Genomic DNA, 13,065 nt, shown 5'->3' on the forward strand with positions numbered 1-13,065 from the left:
AACCCCCGCTCCGGCTAGGCCTGGCCCCTCTCTCTGGCCAGCTCCTCAGGGGTCAGTGCTGTGGGCTCAACCGCGTCCCCTCGGAATCCACGTGGTGAAGGCCCGGCCCCCAGAAGCTCAGAACGTGACCTGACTTGGAGAAGGGGTCTCCACAGAGATGACCAAGTGAAACTGTGGTCACTAGGGTGGTGCTAATCTCATGTGACTGGTGTCCTTATGAAAAAAGGGAAATGTGGGCACAAAGACACATACAGAGAGAAGACCATGTGAGGACACAAGGGGCGAATGGCCCCCTAAAAGCCAAGGGCAGAAGCCCGGAACAGACTCTCCCTCATAGCCCTCAGAGGGAGCCCACCTGGCCCACACCTTGATTTTGGATTTCTTGGCCTCCAAAAACCATGGGACAACCCATTTCTGTTGTTGAAGGCCTCCCTCTGCGGGGCCCTATGCCAGCAGCCCTAGGAGCTGACAGAGCCTCTCTTTGACGAGTGACCCGTGCTCCACACGAACCCTGTCCAAGGGCATGTCCTCTAACGGCCTAATTTTAGCAAGAACGCTGCTCGGTCAGTTCAGCCAGAATCCCCTCAATATCGGATCACTTGATACATGATCAAAGACTTCATTCTCTTCCACACCCAGGTACTATCCGATCATCCTTGCGTGCCTTCAACCAGAGTCCTGTTTGATCACTCTAGTCAGAATACCCTTACCCCCAAGGTCTCCTATCAGTAATTCTCCACCCACAGCTCCATCCTTCCCCTCCACTCCTTGGCTGTAAATTCCCACTTGTTGTACGTGAAGTCGAGCCCGGCCTCTCTCCCCTGCCACAAACTCCCACTGAGGTTGACCCCACATATTCACGTCACAGCAGTCCCCCTGAGAAGTGTGCCTGCTGCTGCTCTTTAACAAGTGCCATGAATAACTGTTGCTTCAACAGAACTAATACGTTCAGTTCAAGTCCCTGACTTCCTGGGAGCCTTCTTTACCCATTTCAGTCCCTTGTGAGTTCCTGCCTCTGAACAGCTGGAGAATTTAGTTTCTTGTGCTGCTATAGTGTTTGGCTTTGAACAGGCTGGGGACGTACATCTTGCCTCCTGAGTTAGAGACGAATGAGGGCAAAGTATCTTGGTCTTTAGGGACCACTCTTCCTTGCCCAAAACACTTTGTAATGACATCTCTTTTGGCTCAGGGGAGGTACAGAAACACTTTTTTACGAGGATGGATTTTTGTGTCAAAGATTCACACTTGTATAGACAAGAAATACCTCTCTGTAAGCCATCCAAGAAAGAAGGAAATGGTGCTAACAATATTAAGCATAATTTGTCAATGAGATCAAATGCACGTATTCCTTCCCCCCATCTTTCTGTTTTCCAGGCAGAAGAGGGAGGATGGAGTGAGGTGGACAAGACATGAGGAGAAGAGAAAAGAGCATTAAAATTGCTATGGGATAAGCCTTAAGGATCTTGCTTTGTTCCTTGTTGGTCTAACTGTCCACCTGGAGGGTGGTTCCCACCTTGATGGAGGTCTTGAAATTCTAACCGATATACATCCCTTGTGAGCCCCTGGAGGAATCTTTGAGTCTCTTCCTGCTCCGGTAACAACATAACTGCTCACTAAATATTTGTGGAGTTGACTATGTGTCTCATGATTGTCATCTTGACTCTTCAAGGTCAAAAGAACAAAACCAGCAATCACCATGAGAGCTAATGTGGGTGTGACATCACCACCACTTGAAAATATAAAATCTTGGGATCAGTTTTTGACAAGTCCTGTTGGTGGCAGAGGGTCTAGAAAAGAGGACACAAGTAAGTGATGACACCTGGGTTACTAAGTCTTTGGGAACAAGGCACTGTTGTGCTGAGTATGGAGGGCACTTGTGCTTAGGTTTCCTATTGGTGAGGGGAACAGCCAAGACACCCCCAAATCCACAACCTGGTTGAGACCCACAAGGGCTCCTCCTGAACACCAAGTGTAGAGTGGACATTTGTTTGACATTTTCATCCTGACGGATGCCCCAGATTCTCCAACACACTCCATTCCTTTTCTAAAGCAACCACCTGGCTGGCATTTACCATACCCAACATTCCCTCTGGCCAGCTTCTTTCTAGAAGCCCAAGGGCTTGGGCAACAACCACTTGAGTGGCTGCTCGACAGAAGTCAGTCGTATTTGTTTCTACCTTGTTTGTGACAATTACACCTGTCGTGGTAATGTGATTTAATTCATTATCCAAACCAATGAAATAGGAGTGCCAAATAAAGCTGTTTCCATGACAATTAATGGGACTTCTTTGGAAAAGCTTTCTTAAAGGTAAGTTTTAAAAAAAGAAGGTTCGGCTAGGTTTGGGCCAAGACCCTTGAGAAAGATGACACACATAGCAAATATCAAGACATACAGATTTAAAAAAAATCAAGCATAAGTTGTTGGCAAATGGCATCATGCCTTACTCTACTCTCAGAGAACTTAAACTGGAAATGGCAGATGATCAATGATGAAAACAGTTTATGGAAACAATGACATAGACTTCTAATCTCTTCATCCAAAACTTAATAGAAATTAGACCATATTATTTAATTAAAGAATGATTAGAGAATCAATCTGTATTGTCTGATTTGAGTTAAAATAGAATGTTTAAGGTATGTCTGTTGGCCACTTTACACTCCTTCCTCTATTTGATTATTTCCATTGACTTGTCTTGATTATATCAAAGGGCATTTACCATGTAAATCCCTATCTGACTCCTCATATACTTGATGCATGATCTATCTCGTGCAATCTTTTTTTTCTAGGGTTATTAGAATTTTATACCACAGAGGAATAGCTACATAGAAACTTTGAGGAACAAGACATTCTGGAAAAGTTTTCTGCATCGCTGAGCCACTATCTTAAGAGTTAGAATGTAAATTGTTCTGGTTTGGATTATCCCACGATGGTTCAAGGTGTGAGCCCTGTAGCCCCACCGAGGGCTTTTGTTCAGCTCCAGCACTTAGGTCCACGTCCTGGGCAAATTCGTTAACTTCTCCAACAAGCCTTAGTCTCCTCCTCTATGAAGCTAGACCAATAATTGTACCTATTTACAGTTTTATTGCTAGGATTACAAAAGATAATTCATCTAAAGAATTCAGATGGAGTTTTGCATTCAGCAGGCACCAAATAAATTCTAGCTATCATTCGTAATGGCAATCATCATTTCCTTACGTTGTACATCACTAAAGGATCCTGGGTTTTACTTTGTGACCCAGTGTTGAACTATAAACACCAGATGTTGAGAGTTGTAGAAAACGGAGATGGTGTAGGATGGTCTGTCTGGGACGTATTTTCCTAAAACATTCTTAGTCATCAGAACACATTTTGGTAATCTGCTTTCTGTGTGTGTGTGTGTGTGTGTGTGTGTGTGATACAGGCAAGCTTAGGCAGTTTTCACGAATTCCTAGACACTGTTGAGTGAATTTCTGACTTCAGATTTAATTGGCTGAAGTAAAGAACACAGGTCCGGAGAACCGTTTTTTCTATATTCTTCCAACCTGCCTACACCTCCTTTCTGTATTGCGGAAGCTCTTAGAGCTCACATACCCACTTGCCACTGACATCTCCAATCTGATTCATAGGTATCTTGGATATACCATGTCCCAAACCAGGATCACCATCTTCCCTTCCAAACCTCCCTTCCTCCTGTACCCCATTGCAAGAAATGGCACAGCTATCTTCTTGGTTGCAAAAGCCAGAACCTAGAATTCTCTCTTATCCCTCCCGGAGGATGTGTAAGGTTGGAGAGCTTCTGAGACCTCCATGTGGACGTGGTCAGTAGTTGAGCTGTCCCTATGGCTTAGTGTTGTTCTGCAACACCGGAAGTGGCATTCTTTTTTTTTTTTTTTTTTTTTTAATTTTTTTTTCAACGTTTATTTATTTTTGGGACAGAGAGAGACAGAGCATGAACGGGGGAGGGACAGAGAGAGAGGGAGACACAGAATCTGAAACAGGCTCCAGGCTCTGAGCCATCAGCCCAGAGCCTGACGCGGGGCTCGAACTCACGGACCGTGAGATCGTGACCTGGCTGAAGTCGGACGCTTAACCGACTGCGCCACCCAGGCGCCCCCAGAAGTGGCATTCTTAGCCCATCCCAGGACGTTGACACATGATGATCTAGGATCTTGGGTTCCTTCTGTCTGAAATCTTTTCCCACTCTCTCTTTTTTTTCTTATCTTGGCAACTCTTACTTCTCTATCAGGTTCTACTAAACATTACTTCCTTGAGAAAACCTTTTCTGACCACTAGCCTAGATAAAGCCAGGGCTCTCATGTTTTCTCTTAAGACCCTTCTCCTTCATGGAACATGTCAGAATCCACTTAAGTCTTTTCCACCAGCCTGCAAGCCCTGCCGCGCCCACCCTGTTCTCTGCTGTATCTCTAGTGCCTGGGCCAGTATCTGGAACATACTAATCCTCAATGCAGATATTCTAAGTGAATAGAAAAGTGATTCCACTAGCGATTGGGTGGTAGGAAGAATTCTAAGATGGTGTCCAAGATTTTTATCCTTTGATATAAATATCTGTATAGTTTCTTTCCCTTGAATGTGGGTAGTACCTGTTGCTACGATGGTTGGATTACTCCCATGACCAGGTTATGTCACATAACAAAGGTGAAGGGATTTTGCATATATAATTAATGTCCTAACCAGCTGACTTTAAGTTAACCAAGAGGAGAGCATTCTGGGTGGGCCTGACCTAATCAGAGAAGCCCCTTACAAGAGGGTCTAGATGTCAGAGATGGAAGAAGTCAGAGAGACTTAAAGCAGTAGAGATGCTCTCTCATTGGTCTTGAGGAAGCAAACTGTCTTGCTGTGGAGGGGCCATAAGGCAGGGAACAGTAGGTGGCCTCTGGGAGCTGCGGAGATGGTCCCAGCCCCACGCCCACAAGGAACCAGACGCTGACAACAACCAGTGAGTTTGGGCAGGGGGGACCTGACCTCAGATGAGTTCACAGCCCCAGCCAACAGCTCGATTTCAGCCTATGAGGCCCTGAGCCAGGGACCCAGCTGACCGGTACCCGGACCCCTAACCCAAGGAAATGGTGAGACAACAAATTTGTGCCATTTTAAGTACTAGGTTTCAGGTGATGCATTATACACCACAGAAAATGAATCCACTCAGTTAGGGCCTTTTAATGATGTATCTTAATGTAAAGCCTCAAAGTCAGGGCTTTGAAAGATGATTGCCTTGGTTTGAAGTATAGGTACACACACAGATACTTCAGTTAACGTCACGATCACTTCTCTGGTTTTGCTGATCAGGTTTCGGCAGGTGTGTGTGTGTGTGTGTGTGTGTGTGTGTGTGTGTGTGAGAGATAGCCTGCTGCGTATGTGATCCACCACGGTAGCCAGACCCACCTGAGCCCAACCCCACAGAGGCCCCCCTGAGCCATGTGCAGACGGCCTGGCGCTGGATGGAACCACCCACGACTGTGGCTGTCATCACGGGCGTGCGAGGCACACGTCACTCTTCCATTCCCATTTCCACAAGACGCCAATATCTCTGGCCTTTGCTCCTACAAGAGCGATATTTCCTAAACATTCTTCAAAGTAGACAAAATCTTTTTTTTTTTTTTTTAATTTTTTTTTTCAACGTTTTTTATTTATTTTTGGGACAGAGAGAGACAGAGCATGAACAGGGGAGGGGCAGAGAGAGAGGGAGACACAGAATCGGAAACAGGCTCCAGGCTCCGAGCCATCAGCCCAGAGCCTGACGCGGGGCTCGAACTCACGGACCACGAGATCGTGACCTGGCTGAAGTCGGACGCTTAACCGACTGCGCCACCCAGGCGCCCCAGTAGACAAAATCTTTTAACTACGGTGGCGTCGTGCGGGGGAACCAATACGCAGCACAGGAGTGGCTCTTCCTGAAGCAGAGCGTGCAGTGTGGAGCCCCCCACTGGGCACCTCAGGGGCCCACCCAGGAGCCCAGGGAGGTCACAGGAACCTGCGTGAGAACCACGCCATTGGAGGGAGCTCTGACATCCCCACGGTGGGAGGCCTTCTGGGACGCCCTGGCCTGTTGTGCTGCTGCTGTCCCTGCTACTGCACAGAGCCCAGCACTGCCGTGCGCTCAATACCTGTCTACTGGGGCGCGGCGCCTCTGGTGCATCAGCAAACAGACCAGACACACGCCCTCAAAGTCCATCGCTTTTAAGATGAGCTGAGGGGTGGTCACATGATCACCTGAGCATGTATGATCTATGCCTCCAAGAGAACGTGGGGCTCAAGATGGGGGGGGTGGGCTGAGGATTCAGAGAGAGCCTGATGTCTGTTTATTCTTCACTCACTCTTGGCTCTGTTTTCAGATAGCCCCCCTCAAAGAGATTGCTAGTCAAGAGGCGGGAGAGCAAAGATCACATATCGCACCTCCCGCCGGCCTCCTTCGCACAGAAAATGATTTACAGAGTAACGTGCATGAGTAATGTACTCAGTCAATATTTGAACTTAAACACACACACAGTGTTTACTTTTGCAGAAAAGGATCAGGGTGGAAACTACCTGATGCCTGCAGAATAAAAATAACAATGGGAAAATTAATAGATTGTGTTTTGTTTGTGTTCTCTTTCCCCACGGCTTTGCTCAGATTATAGTCTCAGCAAATAAAATGGCATTAGGATTTCACAAACGCTTTAGAATTCAGAATTGGTTGTCCTGTGTTCAAAAACACAAAGCCAGATCAGCGAATCATCTTTTGTGTTCCTGCGGAATAACGAAGGTCCAAGTTCTGATCGATTGAGCAGTCCCGGAAAGAGAATCTGAAGCCTGAGCAATTTTCACGGGCCCCGGGAGGTGGTGTCTGTGGGCCCAAGAATACGTCCACAGATTTAAGAATGTGTCTACTGGCCCAAGAGTCCTTACACAGGCTGAGCAACTACTGAAGAAACTGGAAACTTGTTCTCTGAGCAAACATTTCAATTGCAAATTATCCCTGGCAGAAGTAAACTTTTAAAAAATGTTCTGATTTTTTAGGGGCGCCTCGGTGGCTCCGTGGGTTAGGCGTCCGACTTCGGCTCAGGTCACGATCTCGCGGTCCGTGGGTTCGAGCCCCGCGTCGGGCTCTGTGCTGACGGCTCAGAGCCTGGAGCCTGTTTCAGATTCTGCGTCTCCTCCTCTCTCTGCCTGCCCCCCCATCATGCTCATGCTCTGTCTCTCTCTGTCTCTCAATAATAAATAAATGTTAAAAAAATAAATAAATAAGAATGTTCTAATTTTTGATTCGATTTATTTATTTAATCTATTTTTAGCTATTATTTTATCCTATTTTGTATGTTTTATTAGCAAGTGATACATTTTTCCTCCTCAAGATGATCGGTGACCCAGGGGCACCTGGGTGGCTTAGTCGGTTAAGCATCCGACTTCAGCTCAGGTCATGATCTCGCAGTCCGTGAGTTCGAGCCCCGCGTTGGGCTCTGTGCTGACAGCTCAGAGCCTGGAGCCTGCTTCAGATTCTGTGTCTCCCTCTCTCTCTGCCCCTCCCCTGTTCACACTCAGTGTCTCTCTCTTTCTCAAAAATAAATAAACATTAAAAAAAAAAAGATGATCAGTGACCAAATGACACAACTTAAACTCTAGGCCTCCTGACACGGGGGGTTTAGGGACCTCATTTAAGAAATGTATGGGTGGGGGGTGCACCTGGGTGGCTCAGTCAGTTAAGCGTCTGGCTTTGGCCAGGTCATGGTCTTACAGTTTGTGAGTTCGAGCCCTGCACCGGGCTCTCTGCTATCAGCACAGAGCCCACTTCGGATCCTTTGTACCCCACCCCACCCACCCCGCCCCTTCCCTGCTCACGTGCTTTCTCTCTCTCAAAAATAATAAATAAAAAAAAATTAAAAGAAAAAAAAAGAAATGTATTGAGCCAGGGTGCCTGGGTAGCTCAGTTGGTTGAGTATCTGACTCGACTTTGGTGCAGGTCATGCTCTTGTGGTCATGGGATGGAGCCCTGTGTAGGGCTCTGTGCTAAGCGTGGAATCTGCTTGGGATTCTCTCTCCTTCCTCCTCTGTCCCTCCTCTGCTTGTGCACACACACACACACATACACACACACTCTCTCTCTCTCAAAAAATACTACAGCTCTTAAAAAAAAGGAAAGAAATTGGGCAGAGAGAACCAAATTTAATGCTTGCTTTCAATGCATAAATATTTCTTTCCTTGTGAGACTATCAACAAACACTGAAACTTTACTCTGTGCCTAGATTAGTGCCTTACTGAGGAAGAACTTAATGAATGTTGGCAATTATTATTTTACTGGAATCTTATCCACAATCTTACATAATTTAATTGAACCTGGCAGGTTAATCCGAACTTCAAAACTGTAAGATTTTGTAGCACAAGTTTAAACAGGTTGTGTATTCTCAATCTGATTAAGCATTCCTTCTATGGTAATTAGCCTTGTTGCTTCTTTCAATTAGACACCAACTTGCATTCAGTTCTATCAATTGCTCGAGTGCCTATTTATGTTAGGTCTTGAGTTAACCATGGTGACTAGCTCAGTTCTTCACCATTTTAAATTAGTGAATGTTTCATGTGAATCCGGGAGATAAGCTTATTATACCAGTTTTTCTCGATTTCTACCGAATCTCCGCTCGGCTTTGTTTTGAAGATGCTGGCGATTCATCCCGAGTAAATACTGACATTCGGGGCTTGCATCTCTGTCTGGAGGTACACCTGGACCAGTGGGTCCTTCACCTCCTTCCTGGGGGAGGGCAGGGCCCTCTACAATCAACGGCACCTCCATATACCATCAGCATTGGGTACAAAAGCACAGAATGGTTGAATGACAAATTAGACATTATGTGTCGGGGTCAAGTGTTGAGAGAGAACCCTATGATTTCTAAAAGTGGAGAATTAATTACAAATTGATCCAAATTACCGGTCAAAAAGCCGTGGCGAGCCTTCTCTTCTTAACGGATTTCTGTACCTTCGTCTAAAAAATGCAGGTGTCAAAATTTGTGTTGCCAATCAATTTGCTCTTTAAATAATAATTCCAGTGACATTTGTGTTATTGCTTAGCAGGGCAAAAGAGTGTTCCGCCCCCACTCCGAAGGAGTGAAGATCAAATAATCAAACATCTAGTGTCAGAACCATCCCACTATGTGTCAGGCTGGGTGTTTGCAGACATCACTTGACTTTTTATATCTTAACTCTGTGCAGTCTGATTATGATGTCAATTTTGTACATCAGTTCAGAGAAGGTTAGGTAAGGTGCCCGAAGTCCCTTGGGCAGCAAGTGACACAGCCAGCTTCTAGACACAGCTCTTTGTCTACCGCATTTCTAAAAATTAAATTATGACCCCCCTTCACTTAGGACACAGCTTTGTAGATCTCTCCATTAATGTGTGACTTTCTAATGGCATTTCATTCTGACCTCGGATTGCCCTAAATAATCCATTTCCTTGGGCAGAATTGGCTGACACCTGCACATTCCTGGAAAGAACTGCCTGTGTATTCTAGAAAAGCTACAGCTAATGAGGATGAATTTGTGTGTGCCCCCAATAAAGCAAGAAGGGCGACAGAGACAGTGAAAATAAGGTGTGAGCATAGATGGATGGGACCAGTTGGGGGGAAGAAGGGCTGGGTTTGCGGAGGGGAGGGCAGAGAGTAAGGTGAGAGGTACTATGCTGCGGGTGTCAGAGAAGCTCTGTTAGGGGACAGAAAAGGCTGAAGGAAGAGTCCATCCAGGCCTCTGAGCCTGGGGCTTCCACAGGACGGATGTGGATGGAACCACAGTGTGTTTGATGTTGCACGTTCTATGTGGGTAACACCTCCCCCCTGCACCCTGCCCGGCTTCCTGGGAGCAGAGTCCTGGCAAGAAGACAAAACAGTTCGGCGAGCCCAAACCTGCACGGAATGCAAGTGCACCGGTGCCTCATCCTGCCCCTACCTCTGGTACAATTCTGCACTCTCATCTGGAGAGTCCCACATGGGTATCATTGGACATCCGTTTTGCTCTTTCCTTTCTCCAGGGGGAGACTTGCTTTTCTCACTGTTGCTGTAACATTTATCACAACTTCAGCTGTTCTTCAGACAGGCTCAGAAATGGCCCCTCAGGTTTCCTTTAAAATAATACAAAGGGGCGCCTGGGTGGCTCAGTTGGTTAAGCTTCTGGCTTTTTGATCTTGGCTCAGGTCATGATCTCATGGTTTGCCAAGTTCGAGCCCCTGCATCGGGCTCTACGCTGGCAGTGCGGACCCCGCTTGGGATTCTCTCTCCCTCTCTCTCTGACCCTCCCACACGCGCTCTCTCTCTCTCAAAATAAATAAATACACTTTTAAAAAACTTAGGAAAAAACCACTTGCCAGAGAGTGTTGGTAGGTTGGGGAAAGAGCCACAGAACCAAGTCCAGATGGTGTGGAACAGCAAGAATTAATGGTCTGAACTGAAGTGAGCCATGATTTAAAATTTTACTAAATCATTATCAGTTCTTCTAAGAAGTCAGAAACGATTAATATGAAGATCTCAAATTAAGGATTTATTCTGAAGTGATTCTAAAGCTGGCACAGAATAATATGACTTAGGCCATTACATAATTTTCAAGTGGAAGCATGGAAATAATCAGAGCCTACCCTCATAGCTGAAGCATCACTAAAATTATTCTGATGGGACACAAAACAGGTATGACCTGTTTTACAGCTCTGGGATAAAAGCATTTTTGTTTAAATAATACTTGGCCAAAAAATTTTAAAGAGAAGAAAAACTATAGGGGAGAGGAACAAAGGATACAACGAACAAAAGCGACACAGGGAGTCAATGGTCTGAATTGAGCTGGAATATTCTGGCAGGGCAGCAAAAGGTCTGTCCAGAGCAAAGTCAAGGCCAGGCTGATAGAGGAACACTGGTCTCCAGGACCCAGCCCTCCCAACACTGGCTTCTGCCCGGGATGCTGTCACTCTGTGGGGCCCTATGTGTCCCCTGGAGTCCCATCCACACCTGCCCCGTCTCTTACCATCCTCTTTGGTCCGAGTGAAGATCTGCTCACTTCTGACGCCGTCCCCCGCACGGGTGAAGGCCAGCACCTGGATGCTGTAGTTGGTATATTTCTCCAGCCCGTCCAGCTCTAGGGAAGGCTGCGTTGTGGTGACGTTTTTAATCTCGCCCAGCTCTGGAGGACAAGAGAACAGGATCCGGTGACTGGCTGTGGGCGTGCTCACTGGCCAGCCCTGGGGCTCGCCCTCTAGCTGCCACACCCTGAGATGGCCCAGAGGGACCGTGCACAGCCTGCACACGGCACCATCACTCGTTCATGTGCAACTGCCACGGAACACGGCAGAACATCAGTCTGGAAAACGGAGCAGGTCACTCCAAGTGTTACCACCCAACCCGACGGCCGGGGCCAGCAGCCAATCAAGCGTGCCCCGCACACTCAGCCCGGGGAGCTTGGGGCTGTACAGGGCTCACTCTGCTAAGTTTATTTACTTATTTTGAGAGAGACAGACACAGCACGAGTTGGGGAGGGGCAGAGAAAGAGGGACAGAGAGAGAGATTCCCAAGCAGGCTTTGTGCTGCCAGCGCAGAGCCTGATGTGGGTCTCGAACCCATGAAACCGCAAGATCATGATCTGAGCCGAAACCAAGAGTTGGATGCTAAACGGACCCAGCCACCCAGGCGCCCCCTGCAGGTGCATTTCTAACTGCTCATCAAAAAACTTCTGCAAGTCAGGGGCGCCTGGGTGCTCAATCTGTTAAGCATCCGACTCTTGGTTTCGGCGCAGGTCCTGATCTCAGGGTTTCTGAGATCGAATCCCCACATCAGGCTCCGTGCTGACAGTGCAGGCCCTGCTTGAGAATTCTCTCTCCTCTCTCTCTAAAAATAAATAAAGTTAAAAAATACACTAAAAAAACTTCTGCAAGTCGAGTTTTGTCTTTTGTTTAACAAACAAATTGTACTTTAATGTACATGTATTTTTAAGTACCTAACTTCTCAGGTGTCTGAGCTGAGATGAGGTGGCTCAGGAAACGGCTCCTCTTCCCTGGAGTGAACCCCCGCCGCTGCCCCCCACCCCTCCAGCTTCTTTGCCAAAGTGACACGCTGATGTGTCAGAAACTTGGCGTCAGCTAAAAATGCTTCATTTTCTGGAGTGGGATCAGCTAATAATACTCAGAGAGGGAACGTTTTGCTCTCCCTTCTTAGGCGTATCAGACAGGGCAATTTGAGAAAACTTACAATGATGTGTTAAGTACTCCACGGGTGTTCTAGGTTCTGAAATGAGCCACCTACGGAGCAGCTGGTGCAGGAGAGAGAGGCTTGAGGACCACTCACCCCCGGGCACAGCCAGCCGTGGAGGATGGGCACTGCCTGCGAGCCTGGGCCCCCCAGTTACTAAGAGGACGGGCGGAGCACAGGTCCAGGAGGGACTGTTCGTTGGGTGGCTGGCCGTAGCCAAGGCCACCTGTGCACCTGTGCTTACAGTCGACAAGCAGTAGGACCCACTTACGGGCCAGCGCTGTTCTGGCTTCAGATGCTAACTCATTTAGCCAGCACACCAATCCTGTTATTGGCCTGCATGTTACAGGCGAGGAAACCACAGCAGGGAGGTACCTTGCCTAAGGTCACGGAGCCTAGCAGAGTGGCCGAGAGCATGGGCTGTGGAGCCACAGTGCACGGCCTCAGGTCCACAGACCACAGTCTCCGTGCTCTGCGGTGGTCACTCAGTGAAAAACATCATGTCGGTCAGATTATTGAGCTCTCCACCAGCGTGGCTTTCTCTTCCCACCCTCCTGTCCTTCTCACACGTCGCACAGAAGGCCACCTAGTAATTAACAGCCACGTATTCTGTGATTATGAAGACCACAGAGTGTCTTCTTGTCTCTTTGGTGTTTGTCACTCAAAGGATCAAGGTTGAGCTGCACATAGGAGAAAAGCTGAATCTAAAATAGTCATGGGGTGGCCAAGGCTTGTCACGCACGTGCTGGGGCCTTTGCATGGGGGGGAGGGCTGTGGGGGATGTGAGGGATGTTGGGTCACAGACCCAGCTGCAGACACGAGCCAGAGGCCCGTCACCGCCTTGAGCAGACTGTGGGCCAACTCTGCGGCAGGACGCTT

General features: G+C 47.5%; 1 protein-coding gene across 1 annotated transcript in view; it reads right to left on the reverse strand.

The window, feature by feature from the left end:
* DSCAM (DS cell adhesion molecule) overlaps positions 1-13,065 on the reverse strand; it is a 701,711-nt gene that overhangs the window by 23,104 nt on the left and 665,542 nt on the right. Inside the window, exon 19 of the mRNA XM_058732055.1 lies at positions 10,970-11,125. Within this exon, the coding sequence (XP_058588038.1) occupies positions 10,970-11,125 (156 nt within the window). The remainder of the gene's footprint in view (positions 1-10,969; positions 11,126-13,065) is intronic.

This window comes from Neofelis nebulosa, chromosome 5 (genome assembly GCF_028018385.1).
Source record: "Neofelis nebulosa isolate mNeoNeb1 chromosome 5, mNeoNeb1.pri, whole genome shotgun sequence".
Lineage (NCBI taxonomy): Eukaryota > Metazoa > Chordata > Mammalia > Carnivora > Felidae > Neofelis > Neofelis nebulosa.